The 15164-nt window shown below is 38.9% G+C and overlaps 1 protein-coding gene across 1 annotated transcript in view; it reads left to right on the top strand.

Annotated features, from left to right (window-relative positions):
• The window catches only part of mapk14b (mitogen-activated protein kinase 14b), a 28038-nt gene extending 13604 nt beyond the window's left edge, over nucleotides 1-14434 (top strand). The window contains exons 3-12 of the mRNA XM_044023031.1: nucleotides 4604-4662; nucleotides 6301-6412; nucleotides 7038-7067; nucleotides 7181-7228; nucleotides 7345-7459; nucleotides 7925-7996; nucleotides 10631-10710; nucleotides 11403-11481; nucleotides 11890-12063; nucleotides 12520-14434. Coding sequence (XP_043878966.1) covers nucleotides 4604-4662; nucleotides 6301-6412; nucleotides 7038-7067; nucleotides 7181-7228; nucleotides 7345-7459; nucleotides 7925-7996; nucleotides 10631-10710; nucleotides 11403-11481; nucleotides 11890-12063; nucleotides 12520-12587 — 837 coding nt within the window. The 3' untranslated portion in view covers nucleotides 12588-14434. The remainder of the gene's footprint in view (nucleotides 1-4603; nucleotides 4663-6300; nucleotides 6413-7037; nucleotides 7068-7180; nucleotides 7229-7344; nucleotides 7460-7924; nucleotides 7997-10630; nucleotides 10711-11402; nucleotides 11482-11889; nucleotides 12064-12519) is intronic.
• Nucleotides 14435-15164: the final 730 nt, after the last annotated feature.

Raw genomic sequence — 15164 nt, 5'->3', positions numbered from 1 at the left:
GTAAGCTACTGTAATAGTATAGGTAAACGTTCTTGTTCATATAGAGCGAGCTCACTGATGAGTCACGGCATGGACCGCTCTTTTCTCTAGTATCATGAAACAGTGAAGAAGCAACGTCAAATGGCACAGAAGAAATAAGAAACTGCAGCTTGAAGAATTCACACACACATGCGGGGGAAATCCCAGCAGCAGCAATTATAGATCAACATCTGATTTACCAGTGAAGTGAAAGTCCATCTCTAGAAAGATAATTTAATCTCCCATAAAGACTGTAATAACATCACCTCGACTTACCTTAAAGACATCAATATGAACACTGTGGAAATTATACAGTGACATTCTCAAAGACTGGGTCGGGGCCCACAGATGATGTTGTGGGAGATGTTTTTTGGCTCCCCACAAAATTTCTTTGTGTATAAGTTTTAAATGACATGCATAGAATTAAGTTTGATTTAAATTTACCAAACATCTCAACATGGAAATGATTTGTTTACCAATTCAGTTCAGTCACTTTTACTTGGTCCGAGGAATCATGGCAGTTACTCTGAGTCTGGAACAAACGTGCGATTACTAAATGAATGGTCAGCTGAGGGTTTTGTGGATTTAGAGTCATTGAAACCTCCTTAAATATGAATATTTTCTAGTTTATTGGACAAAAATGTATAGAAAATTAGACATAATTTATTTTTTTAGAGGAATCATTTTGGTCCACACGATTAACATATTTTCAACATTTTTTGACATTTTATCTACCAAACAAGTATTTGATTGATTGAGTTATGAAAGTAATTGTTATTTGCAGATTTTCGAGTACATGACTTAAAATATCTAATTGAAACAAAATGGAGCATGACCACATCAGATGCCATTAAAATATCAATATATCACAAATATTATACTTCTAATGCAAGGATAACTTGTTTCAGACATTTATGTATTTATCTATATTCATGCATTTTTTTAAGCAAAATTTAGCATTAAATAGAAAGCAATTCTGTCATGTTTATTATTAATGCATTTCAGTAAATATAAGCAGTCAGAAATACGTGGACTTGACATTGAATGTTAACACACAGTATACAACTTCTGCCACTGGGGAGTCTCTCAGTCAAAACAACAACAACAACAACAACAACAACAAGGCAATCAGAGATGGCAGATGTTGCCCCATTCACAACAAGCCTCGTGTAACAGACTGTGGCGCAACGGTAGAGCGTCTGACACCAGATAAGAAGGCTGCATGTTCAAATCCCCTCAGGGTCAAAATTCTAAAAAGTTATTCTAAATTCTAACAAGCCTCTGTCGGCCTCTCTTGCTCATATTGCAAGCAAGTGCGGAAGCGCGTGCACACACACACGGACAGAGCCACCAAAAACAATACTTCACTCCCACTCAGTGGGGTGAGGTAACCTAAGACCTAGTTTGATGACTTCACAGTGGAGCGTTTGGCTCATGTAACTACACAACTTGACAAGATATATAACGTTACTCTCAGATATTGTGATGCAAAAAATTTGCTCTTAACATCTTCAAATGGGTCACACAACCCAAAACGTAAGGAACACTCGAGCTGCAGCTTCTAGCAACTGAAAAATCAAGACGCTATTTTATTTTTCACATTTTACTTCACAACAAATCCCTCTCGATCCTTAAAAAAATCCATTTATTTTTAGTTGCATTTTTAGTGCATGAAAATCCCTGAAGATCAGCAGGTTCTGAAATACTCAACTCAAGTCACATAACTCTGTTTGAAGTTCACCAGCTCGTCTTCATACTTAAATGCTCCGAGTTGCTGCCACGTGATTGGCTGATGAGATATTTGTGTTTAACGAGCAGATGCACAGGTGTACCGAATAAAGTGGCAGGTTAATTTATACACAGGTACACTATAACTGTATGTGTTGTTTTGGTTCATTAAGCTTGATTTTTTTTCCCATTTGCAGCTTCAAATGTCAATATCTGTTACCTTATTGCATGAAAAATTGCATAAGACAGTTTTTTTTTGTTGTTTTTTCTTAAATCATCAAAGTGTCTTAGTCTCTACCTAAGCTTTACATAGACAGAGAGAGAGAGAGAGAGAGAGAGAGTCTGCTCACACTGTTGCCAGGAGACTCCCCAGGTCCGGGTTCTTTTGGAAAGCCTGATTGGACCAATCGGCTGCTTTGTTGTGGCTGCACTCCACCAATCAGCTGTGGGTTTGTGCCTTGTGTGGGCCGGCTGCTCCTGTGTTTTACAGTAGTGAAAGCACCTCAGGTCTCTCTATCTGTCTCGCTCTCCAGAGGGTGGGGGGCAGAGCTGGTGCTCAGGTCTCATCCCTATGTTTGTGCAGGAATGTGTGATTCAGAACCAGAACTGCAGACTCTTCTTTATCACCTCTTTTTGTTTGGTTTGTTCAAACTGGAACACTGCAAACCTGTCACATCCTATTCATTACCACATTATATTTGGATTTCCTGTGGCACCTACCTCGCAGTTGAGTCATAGCAGTGAATATAATCTCTGCTCGTTGCAGCTGCAAAACATTTCTGATATCATTTTAGGACTTAAAATGATATCAGAAACTAGAGCTGTGTGAGAATAAGAAATAAAGAAAATTTGCATTGTGTGACAACACCGAACATAGTAGCCTAGGGCCTGTCACTGCAGCGTCCCATCATGTTTTTAATGTCTTCGCCCACATGAACAGATTAGAGTTCAGACTCTACTTTTGAGCGAGTTTTGCCGTTGTGCCTATTTTTCACGCACGACATGCATAATTCAAAAAAAGCCCAAAAAAAAGGGGGAGAAAAGACTTCGTTGACAATGAAATATTGACGTTCTACCAGCACGATTACATAAAAGTGACACTTCTCACTGTAGTTTTAGTGTCCAGGATGAATCTGAACACATGAAAAACTTAAATATGATAACTTTTAAACACATGCTTCTCAAAATGTGGCACATGTAGCACCAGTGGCACGCAAGCTTTCTCTGCTGGGGGAATTTCTTGTGGGGTTTCTTTGCTCCATAGAACAAAGAAGTCATTAAAACAAGACATTTGAGAACATCTGGTTAACACTGATCAATATTTGTCAACATTTTTACATTTTTACTGACCAAACATGTACTCCAGATGAATCAGTTATGAAAATAACCATAAGTTGCAGCCTTATTTGAAGTAAGTCACTTTGTGGGGCCTGTCATGTTCCGACTTTATCACGTGTCTGCTGCTTCGTCTGAAATCATATCTGCTGTGGTTGATTATTTTTTTAATCAGACACCGACAATCTGTGTGATTGAGCCACTCGGTAACTTAAACATGGTGCAGGGGTAATAATAATAATACAGTGCACGTCATTAAATGCCTTTTCTGAGACCTTGACACTGTAACTGTGTAACAGGGACACAAATGCCCGTTGCTTGCGATATGGAGGAAACAGAATAACATCAAGTTCTTTTCAAGAAATGTAAACATGGTGAAAGTGTCACAGGCTTCAAGACGTCGTCAACACACAACTGTGGTGATTGTGGTATCGCAAAGGAAGCAAGCTGTGTTTTACATTAAACGTAAAAGTATGTTAAATCAAACTATATTTGGTTTAAAAAAGAGCTTCCTCTTTGACCCTTTTATTTTATTTATTTTACTCAATGGGAAAAATGTATATCCACATCTGCGGCGACATGAGTTTAAAAAATATGATGTCAATTTTTACGACAGAAGAGACAATTTCGCGCGTCCCTACCTTTTTGAAGAATGGCTCTGTCGGCATTACGAACTCATGAAAAATGAGTGAATAGAATTGCGAAAGCGTGTTTAAATTGCCTTTTTTGGTACACAAAGGCCACCGTATGCACTAGGGAATCCTGTTTGTTGCAATCTGCAGTCTCACCATTAGATGTCATTACTTCTTACACAGACTGGACCTTATTAACGTCATTGGTGCAAGTGTTTCAAGTTAGCAACGTTCTTTAAGTTGATGTTCAATATCAGTCAAAATCACTGGATTGGATATATGCGAAAGAAAAGCGTTAACTCGGAAATTATCCAAAAATCAAACCTATCCAAGAAATGTTTTGTTAAAAAAACATCTGTAAGGAGAGAAGTATGCATGTAATTGATCATGTGAGCCATGCTGCCTCAGTTTAGGTTTAGGGCTCAATCACTGAATTAATCATCAACTATTTTGGCAATAGCTGAATCAGTTTTAGTGTATTTTTTTAATAATTCAAACAAGCTCTCTGATTTCTCTGTCTGGTTTCTTTGCTCCATATGGCAAAGAAATAATTGAAAGTGCAAAATTTAGCCTTGTGGTCCACACAAGACATTAGAGAACATTAACATTTCTGGTACTAACAACAGTTAGTACCAGAATAATCGAGAAAATTGTTGACAAATGAATCGATTATAAAACTAATAGCAAGCTGCAGCCTTAGTGAGGAAAGAAAAGGAAACATGCAAAATAGTCATAGTCGGTGTCATTTTGTAAAAAAAAAAAAAAAGAGGCTGCATTGGACTCATAGGTTGACAGTTACTCAAAACACATCAGTATTTTGTTTGTTTTGAACCTGTGGCATATTTCCATGTATTATGTTTCTTACTGTTTTCTCTCTTCTCTGCCTGCAGGTGATTGGACTATTAGACGTCTTCACTCCAGCGACAAGCTTAGAGGAGTTCAATGATGTGTGAGTTTTTTTCTCTCTTTAGACTCTTTGTCACTCACTTCTTTTTAAACGTATTTTTCTGCCTCTCTTCTGTGTCGGCCTCTCCCACACTGACACCATGAAAGCCTTCATATCACATTCACAAAGGAGTGAAATTACAGTGACAAACGCTTTGTCGTCCCGACGCTCTTCTTTAGAGCCAGACGAGTCCAGAATGTGGCAGGTTGTTGTTGTGGTACCAAGGTGAGTGTGGAGTGAACATGTGCGCCGTGCACATCACAGCTAGTCTCCATGGTAACAACCATCTGGCTGTCTCCGGGGACGGAGTGTACGTGCGTGCACGTGTACAGAGTCAGTCTCAATACTCTGTATGTTGTGGGTTTCTCGGTGTGTTGCGCATTTTTTGGAAACGTTGGATAACCTTTTAATAGATCCACAGACGGCTTATTGGCAGAAATTTAATTTACTACTATACTATTTAAGTATGTTTTGTATAAGTGTATAGCCACTTCAAGATAAAGATCTTTGCACATCGGACACGTTGTGAAAATACCAAGCACGATGTGAAGAAACAAATGAATTATCAGGACAAGGGGGGGAAAAATTGCTTCACAATCTGTATTTTATTTATTAAACATAACAAGGTTTGGGGAAACAAACACAACGTAATCCGGTGTCACTTTAAATGTTTTCACTGGTTATGTCTGATTGATTAGCTAATGACAGAGATGTCTGAGGACCCTGCCAAACTATAAACTTGTCATATCTTGATACATAAACCCCTTTTTTAAAAAAAAAAAAAAAATTCTAAATAACTAATTCAAGTGATCTTAAAGGCGACATAGACCAGAAGCTCCAATTAACTGTGTTTGTGTGTGTATCTGTGTCATTACCTTGTTTATGAAACCCTAAAGTTTCAGAATAAACAGTTCAGCCACTGCTGAGAAAATGGGGTTTTATTGTTTTCCTTGGCTCTGCGAAGCGGCTCGGCACTTCCGTTTGCTGATGATGTCATCAGTAAACCTCACCACTCCTCTCACCACCGTAGCGCCTCCTGGTGCGGGCACTAGTCCGGGCACATCCGGTTGCGTACATTCAACCGCAGAAGAAGAAGAACTACTCTCGTTGTAGCTGCTGAGATGCAGAGCATCCACCGTGCCAGAGGGGGAGCTGTGTATCTGAGAGCTGACATGCTAATTACGTCACTTCCAGGTACCTGGCCAATCACAGGACAGTGGGAAAGCTCTCGTTGGCTGGCCAATCACAACACAGTCCACGTTCTGGGGGTGTGGTTTTGCTCTGAAACAGCACGGCTATTTTGATCGGCTCGTTTGCAGCGACTAGGAGGTTTGAAAACAAGTTAATATATGTAAGTAGACCTCCATAACTGACATATATGTGCGATACGAGCATTCGATGTCACCTTTAAAAGTAAGTTCCGCGAAACAGAAACAATTGTGTGTTGCAATCTGCAGTCCCATCATTAGATGTCACTGTTTCTGCCACACTGGGCGTTTAAGTACAGGCACAAGTTCGACAGTTTTGTAGCATAGACGACTCAGAATACACTTATTATAACAGTGACAGTGAAATATACAACATTATCTGGAGACCGAGTCTGACTGGCTGTGTGTGTGTGTGTGTGTGTGTCATGTGCAGGTATTTGGTGACTCACCTCATGGGGGCCGACCTCAACAACATCGTCAAGTGTCAGAAGCTGACCGACGACCACGTCCAGTTCCTCATCTACCAGATTCTCAGAGGCTTAAAGGTCAGTTAAGTTCACTCGCCACCTTAATCTGTGTTACACACTTTCTAATCTGTGCTCAGACTACACGTTACAGATATCTATCTATCCACCGATACTGATATCATTCTGATAGAGACATTTTAGTGGTAAAGTGAGTTGTGGGTTAGATTCCTGGCTGATACTCCATTTATGTCTAAAGTGTGAGTGAATATATGTGAATGGCAAAACTGTAGTGTAAAGCAGCTTCTTGTCATTTCAAAGACATAATTCTCCAACTATGTCACAAATATTCTGTAGTGAAGCAGGTGAAATATTATGGGATTTTTTGGATTGGATTGAATTTTCCAGAGTGTGTAACCTGGTTACATGCTTTCAAATTCACTCAGCAGTTATTTTCATTGGGGCTGAAACATAGTTTCTGGTTGCTTTGCTCCATATAACAAAGAAATGTATTAAAACTGAATAATTTTAGTTTGTGGACAAAACAAGGCACAAATGCCCGATTCATCCAGAATATAAAGTACAGATTAATCGATCATAAGAAAAGTAAGCGATAGTTGCCGCCCTCATTTTTATAAAGATAATGTTAAAATTGAGAATTGTAATTTAGAGTTAAGTTGTTGTTATCCTCTTTCCTCTCTTCCAGTACATCCATTCAGCAGGTATCATCCACAGAGTGAGTAACAATCCTGTTGCATGTGCTCGAGTTTTAAAGATTAAATGTATTAGCCACATTCATTTCTGTACTAACCAGGACTTCCCTCACTGTCTGACCGTTCTTCTCCGCAGGACCTGAAGCCGAGCAATCTGGCTGTGAATGAAGACTGTGAGCTCAAGGTGAGGAGCACACGACTTTACGAGCACCTTTTTCTTCATGCGGTTCAGCTCATCGTTGAGTGGAGGGTGTTTATTTACTCGCTTGGCTCCATGTTTTGTTTTCCCCCCTCTGTCAGATCCTGGACTTTGGTCTGGCCCGGCACACAGATGACGAAATGACGGGCTACGTAGCGACACGGTGGTACCGGGCCCCGGAGATCATGCTCAACTGGATGCACTACAACATGACAGGTACACACACACACACACACATGGTTTTGACATGTGTGTACAGGGAGGTGTGATTTGACGAAAGAGCTCCAACAGATTAAACATGAAAAAAGTACAGTATATTAAAAAAAGAAACCATTTCAGCAGTATTTTTCTTCTCCCTTCTTTTGCGTCAATTCTTAAACATTTATTACACAAGAAATAATGAGAGTGATTTTAGAGGAACTGGGGCAGGTTTTCAATTTCCTGTCGAGCGCGGCAGCAGCAGCTGAAGCATTTAAACCAGACATTTGCTTCCTTGCAAAAAACCCAAAAACAGGTAGTCTGGAACCGTAGAATTCATTTAAAATGAATTGTGTTACGCAAATGCAGAGATTCTGTGACAATTGACTATTTCAAAAGGGGTTTTCTCCAGTTGTCTCTTTAGGATGTTTTCTTTAGGTGTTTAAAAAAGAAATGTGTGTGTTTTTGTTTGTTTGTAAACAGTGGATATCTGGTCAGTGGGCTGCATCATGGCGGAACTCCTCACTGGACGGACACTCTTTCCCGGTACAGACCGTATCCTTCCGTCACTGTCACTGCCATGCAGATAGAAAATGGCTTTTTGTTTTGTTTTTTTGTGCTCAACCTGTAGGTGTTGTGAAGATCCTGAAGATGTAGTAGACGTATGTCCGTGTATGGCATTGTGCTTTGTTTTGGTCGTTAGATTGACAGGTGTTGTGTGTGGATTGTTGACAGGTCGTTGCACATGTTGTTGCTTTGTTACACTCACTCACTCACACTCACTAACTCAAGAGTTATATACTGACACTGAAGTAGAGAAGAAGTATATACTGTGGATATATGACCCGTTCCAATTTATGTAAATCCTCTAGTAGATATAGTTACAATATCCAGTCCAATGTAAGATATAAAAAGCTCTCATATCTTTCAAAAAAACAATATCGTTATCATGCAGCTTATAGGTCAAATCCTCTAATGAAATGGTTTTTTTTTTATCGTTGTCAGAAGAATAAATTTTCTTGCACAGAAAGTTATCATTTAATACGGCTTGTTTTTGCATTTGCAAAACAAAAATATAGATTTAGATCATATTTTATGGACCAAACAACGGATCAATTACTTGAGAAAACAGTTGACACCAGTTATGATCAATCAAACAATTATTAGTTGCAGCCCTAAAGACAAGTTGAAACATGCCTCTGATCAGTGGCAAACGTGTTCAGTTGACATTCACTCACAGATAAAAGGACTCTGCAGTGCATGAGGGTTTTTATGGTGTTCGGCATTGATGAACACACTCATTTCTTCTTTTTGTGCTTCATTTTTGGCCGTGGTTCATAGCCCTGCATCATTTCTGACATAACTGGCACAGTCTTTAAGTGTGGCTAAAGTGCATAAAACAGAGATCCAGGTGCCTTTGCTTTTAGCACTCAAAGACTACCGTGACCTGGATGACTCCTGGAGAAACTCACACACACATTCTGGCTGAACACAAAGACACAGATTCATTTTCTGATCATTGACCGCTGGAAATGAGCGGTTGTGGATTTTTATCTCATATTCATTAATTTACTGGCGCCTTGAGATTATTCACTCGTCACTGAGTTTGAATCAGGGTCCAAAGCAACAGATTTAAAAAATATTGTGTTGTGGTTTTCTTCCTCTGAGTGACGCACAGGTTAAAAAACACTACAGGGCACAACAACCACTGGCACTGGGAATAGTGTTTTTTTTTTTTTTTACTTTTTATGTCTTAATACTTGCTAATTTTAGTGTGAACATGGCTTTACACATACACACTCTATCTTCAAGCTGACTCAGAGGCGTTTAGTGTTGAATGTGTGTGTGAGTGTTATAGTGTCCCCCTGTGGACAGTGATTCAGCGTTGCCCACTGTTTCTCCACGATGCAGTTCACCTTCCTGCAGAGAATTCACATGTTTTATAATATGATAATATGCAGGAAGCACAGTGTAATCAGGACACACACACATACAAACACGTATGTGTGTGTGTGTGTCACCACAAGCTGTGTCTCCAGTTTCCTGTCTGAAATTTACCCTAAACAGTCGTTTGTGTTTTGAGCGAGAGTCAGTGAGTGTTTGCCACAGACATTGGTGGACACACGCACACGCACGCTTGAGCCATGATAACACGTTTATTACCTCACCAGTGACGATCTGTGACGTACTTTTCTCTCTGTGCGTTTCCCAATCCGTCCATGAAAACTACTATAACAATAATAATAATAAACTTAAGATGTATAGCACCTTTCATACAAGGATTTCAGCTCAAAGTGCTTCATCATCAAAAGAAAATACAATTTAAAAAGAAAAGAGATGCAAAGAAAAAGAAATGTCTAAAGTCAAAACTGACCTTTTTCAACTTAAATAAAACAAAAGATGCAATGAATGAATGAAGAATGAATGGATTCATTGAATGAAGTCTGTCTGCCTGTGCTATGCTAGGTGGCGCTATGCTCCCATTTCAGATTGCTGTAAGCACGTCGTAGCACCATTCCAAGTCTTTCTACCGTCAATGAACTTAAAATATTTGATTATTTAGGTTGGCAGAGCATGAAATTAGTCTCCTCGTCACTTCAGAATGAGCTGGCTTGGATTTCACCACATTTTCCTCACTTCTTCTTTCATATGTGGCTCAAAGCCCAGGGACAGGAACTGTACAACATAATCCAGGCTAGTTTTACTTTAACCAACGTATACATGCAGCTGTAACTCCACCTGGATCACCTGGATATATGAGTCAGACTTTTCTGAAATTGTTTAACCCTTCTGTTATCTTCCCGTCGTTGCCGACAGGATTTGGCATATATACTTTGCGTTACCGTAACTCCTAGACCGTTTGTGATATCTAGAAAATTCAAAAACTACCAGAAAGCAGAGAAATGGAGCTTTGCACACATATACGGTAGATTGAATAACTGCCAGATATGAAAGTGAGGGTTATATTGGAAAAAGGAGCCGAAGCACTCACTCAATGAACATTTTTTTTGATAATTCTGCAGCCAAAATCATGATGGTCATAACAGGTTTAAATGTCTGCTTTTAGTTGGACTAACCCAATAATTTACTTGTAAACACCAGGTCTGAACAGGGTCTACACTTATATCCCGTCCTCTCTGACCTGCTGATCCTCAGTGTTGTCATGCTCCTTGACTCTGAATCCACCAGATATAAACCAGCTTCAGCAGATCATGCGTCTGACGGGGACACCACCAGCCTCACTCATCAGCAGGATGCCCAGCCACGAGGTGAGACGCGTTCCTGTTTAATACCATCAGAATATGTACAGCACTGTGTAAAAGCCACCAGTAGAGTAGTCTTTGTTGTACTCACTGAATTGTTTCATATTCAGTTAGTCGGTCAGTTATTTCTGTGACATAACATGTCAGAAAATGTTAGAAAAAGAAACCAGAAAGGAGTCAAGTAATGATCATTTAATCAGTCACATTTATATATGTATTTAATTATTTCTCAATCGGTTTATTAGAATACAATCACAACATACATACAACATTCACAATGACAAAGATCAAAGAATTCTCAAACATCAAATCATTATTTTGCACCACAAAAGGCCAGCAGAGGCCAGAGGTACCCTATTACTTTTGCACACTATAGTATGTATTGAAATATCCTTTCTTCATACGACTCCTCCGCTCTCATACCACTTATATTCCCCGTTTCCTCTCTGACTCACCATGCTCGTCACAGCAAGATTGGCCAGTGCACCTAGTGTCTTCTGCAGCACTGGTGTCACATCTCCATCCTGAAAAACTAGAGCAGAGTATTTGTTAAAATGTGTGAAATGGGTGTTAAAGTGATGGAAGGGTGAACAGGAAAATTGCTCTTTGCTTTGGGAAAATTGAATCAATCAATCAATGTTGAGTGTGGGGGGGAAAAAGGCGTTTTAAATCTCAGTCTTGTTAATTATCTCTTGCAGGCGAGGAACTACATAAACTCACTCCCTCAGATGCCGAAGAGGAACTTCGCTCACGTGTTTATTGGTGCCAACCCTCTTGGTAAGTTCCCTTCTCAACCAAAAGACTCTGGCTTTCATTTGTCTCAGCTCACTGGCTCCCTCTAGTGGCATCAGAATGACTTTGGTATAATTACCTCCACCATGGAGGTTATGTTTTGAGCCAGGCTTGACTGTGAGCAGCATGATTCAACAGTTTAATAAAAAAAAAACAAAAAAAACCTGTGGGTCCTTTTCACTGCAGCCATTTTGGCATGTGTTACTGGTAATATTAATGATGGCTCTGTTCATTTTATATAAAGCGACATCCAGCAACTGAGTTTTCATTTAAAAATGACGTCCATCTTTGTGCAGACAAGTGTTTTATCTTGGTTACATGGACGAAATGAAGAGTTGTGTTTCTGCTCTGTGTCTCATTGTCTCTCTCTCTGTCATCCCCTCTTTCACACAGCCGTGGACTTGCTGGAGAAAATGCTGGTGTTGGACACAGACAACCGGATCACGGCGTCCGAGGCTCTCGCTCACACGTACTTTTCCCAGTACCATGATCCAGAAGACGAGCCCGAGGCGGAGCCCTACGACCAGAGCTTTGAAACCCGCGAGCTGGAGATTGAGGAGTGGCAGAGTGAGTTGGTGGATTTAAAAAAAACAGTATTGTGTAAATAATTAAATATATTGTGCCAATGTAGAAGCACGAGTGGGGAACAGATTTATTTCATTATTTATTCATTATTTATTTCTTTACATTTATTTAACCGGCATTGTTTGGCTTGACTCTTGTGTCGGACGTTGCACTCATGACTCTTCCAGTGACGACACTCTCTGATCAGTCAGTGGCCGGCAGTCCACAGACAGTTTTATCGTTAAGCTCCCCACACACAGGTCATATCCAGGTTACATAACCTTTGAAGTCGCGTAACTTGCGTTAGATGGTCAAACTGGTCAAATTAACCGTTTGTGATCTGTTTTTTCATTTTTCGTTCCATTTTGAAAAACGAATGAAAGAATAATACACGGATTATTTAGACTCTGTTCAGTGTGTTCCTCACTAAATGTGTGGTTTTTTTTTTCTTCTCCCCAGAATTAACCTACGAGGAGGTTCTCAGCTTTGTTCCACCAATATTAGACGGCGACGAGATGGAATCCTGAGGAAGAAGCAACTTTTCTTCTTTTCTTTTTTTGTTTTCCAAGGGACTTTATTTGAAAGGACTATCAGTCTCAAGTGACTATCCACCACTATCATTGCACAGACATGTCATTCAAGTGCCTGCCGTCATTCATGTGTGGGGGAGTTTGCAGTATCAGGGATAAAAGTCTCCATCCTGTTCGTCCTACAGCCTCCTCCTCCTCGCTGTGTCGTTTCTGTTTCACTGCGTCCAAACATTAATTCTCCCTCCTCATTTTTAGCGATTCAGACTTTTATTGTTGATTTTTGTGTCCCCTATTTTTTTTATCCACAAAACTAGAAATGACATCACTCATCTTAAAGCACATAGAAGATAATAGTACTGCTGATAAGTATTTTATAAAATAGTTCCACCTAGGAGAAATTGATGTATTTAAAGTTTCCTCCACATATTAAATTATCTGTGTATATATGACAGTATTTGTACTTCAGCTGAAAGTATATGTGTTTTAGTTACACTTGAATACATTGAATTGAATTACTAGAGATCAGCCCTTATAAAGTATATAAAAAGAGACTGTATGTAATTTATTACACATGTATAGAATAGCAAAATGTCATTTCTAAAAGGAGAAAATTCTTATTATTGAATTTGAAAACTTATGTCCATTTTTTAAAACGAAAATAAGTTTGGAGAAAGAGGCAAATCGTATATTTTTTTGTCTACTTTCCTCCATGTTATTAACTCTTCGAGCTTTTGTGTTTTGTTGTTTTTAGCAAATCGTCAGCTACAGGAGATCGTGTGCATGATGACGCCAGGTTAGGTTCGCTAGTTCATTGAGATTTGATGTTTTTCACATCAACTGACAATGTAATTTAATCATGTGGTAAAATCACAGTTTTATAGATGTTTTTTGAATGTTGAGGGCACCCGTTTGCCTGTATTTATGATCTTTTGTTATGTTGTTTATATATATATCGATGTAAGAGAATATTATTTGTCAGATTCTAAGTTTCTTTTCTTTTCTTTTGTGTTGTGTTGTTATTTATGAATATCTTACTGTATCACAAACCAAAATGCTGTGGTGACTGCAGTTACAGTTTGCATCAGAGCCACCGGTGTTTCCTTGTTTTTGACTTTGGTTCAAATCTCTCTGGAAAAACATCTGGCAGTTTCTTTCCTTTTTTGAATTTTGCAGTTAAATGAGTGAATCTTACGGATTTCCCTGAGGTACTGCCTACCACGTTTATCCTGTTTTCTGCCAGCAAACTGAGGAACTGCTCCAAATTTGAACAATTTACGAAATTCAAACAACATGCAAGTGTGACCTACGAATATCACATACACTTGTGTCCGATGTCAAGCAAACAACATCAGCGTCTTTCTCTGTATTTCACTTGCTTTTGGTGTAACTGTGTTGTTCCCTCTAATGTATTATTTTATTATTCTTTATTTTAAATCAAGAGTTGATGCTGTTGTGTAATAATGATTGTTTTTGTTTGTTTTATCAGCAATGCTAGAAACCATATTTGTAACTCATTTGAATCATTAGGTTGGGCACATGTTTGTGGAGAAGAGTGCACATTTACTCACTGGATGCTGAAGCGTGACGCTGAAAACCTTTTTGTACATTATCGTTTCAAAGCAACTGCATTGATTATACAGGATATTTACCTCGTCCATATCCCAATATCAGCCGTTCATTTGGTTTGTGATTAGAGTTGCTTTGCTTTGAGATTATGTGTTCGTATCTCTCTCTCTTTTTTTTCTACAATGTTTGTTATTATCACATATACCAAGACAGCAGGCAACGCCACCTGTAAATACCACCATTAGAAAAATAAAGACTACTATTTTTCAAACCTGTAACACATGTGTTGTGCAATGTGGTGACTTTGAAGTGTCAGGATTCCACCACTGGGTAGCAGCAAAGATAAAGAAACCATGAATTATGGCAGAACTGAAAAATAAATATTTTTGAAGGATTAAAAAACAGAAAAAACATGATCAAATGGCGGATTGGGCACAGAACATGAACAGTTAGTAAAGCAGGTCTCACTACCAATGGCAGCCCGTGGCCAAGGGGAAAGGGAACTTGGCTTGTCGCCGGTTCAAGTCCCCACCAGGTCAAAAGGGCCGGGGTACCCCTGACTATTTACACCACTGTATTTTAACATTAGTGACAATGATACTACTATGATTAGGGCCAAATGAAAAATACATTTGAAAAACAGCCTGACCTCTGAGATTAAAGACATTAAAGTCAGATTTCATTTCAATTGTGCCTTTTTTGGTCAAAATTCTGTCTTTTTTCCCTCGAATTTTGAGATTAAGGTGACATATTTTTGGAAACAATTTTTTTCTCGAAAAATATATAGAAAAAGCATAATAATTCTGTATAATACAGTACATATATGTACATATATACATACATGTATGTACATATATACAGTACATATATGTACATATATACATATATGTATGTATGTGTATATGAGATGAGATTCAACTTTATTGTCATTACTCAAATACAAGTTTCAGGTAACGAAATGAGGTTTGCATCTCACCAGAAGTGCAACAAGCAAGAAAAGAATATATA

This window comes from Solea senegalensis, linkage group LG4 (genome assembly GCF_019176455.1).
Source record: "Solea senegalensis isolate Sse05_10M linkage group LG4, IFAPA_SoseM_1, whole genome shotgun sequence".
Taxonomy (NCBI): Eukaryota; Metazoa; Chordata; class Actinopteri; order Pleuronectiformes; family Soleidae; genus Solea; species Solea senegalensis.
The sequence above is the reverse complement of the archived record's forward strand: the minus strand, read 5'-3'. Positions and strand labels throughout refer to the sequence as shown.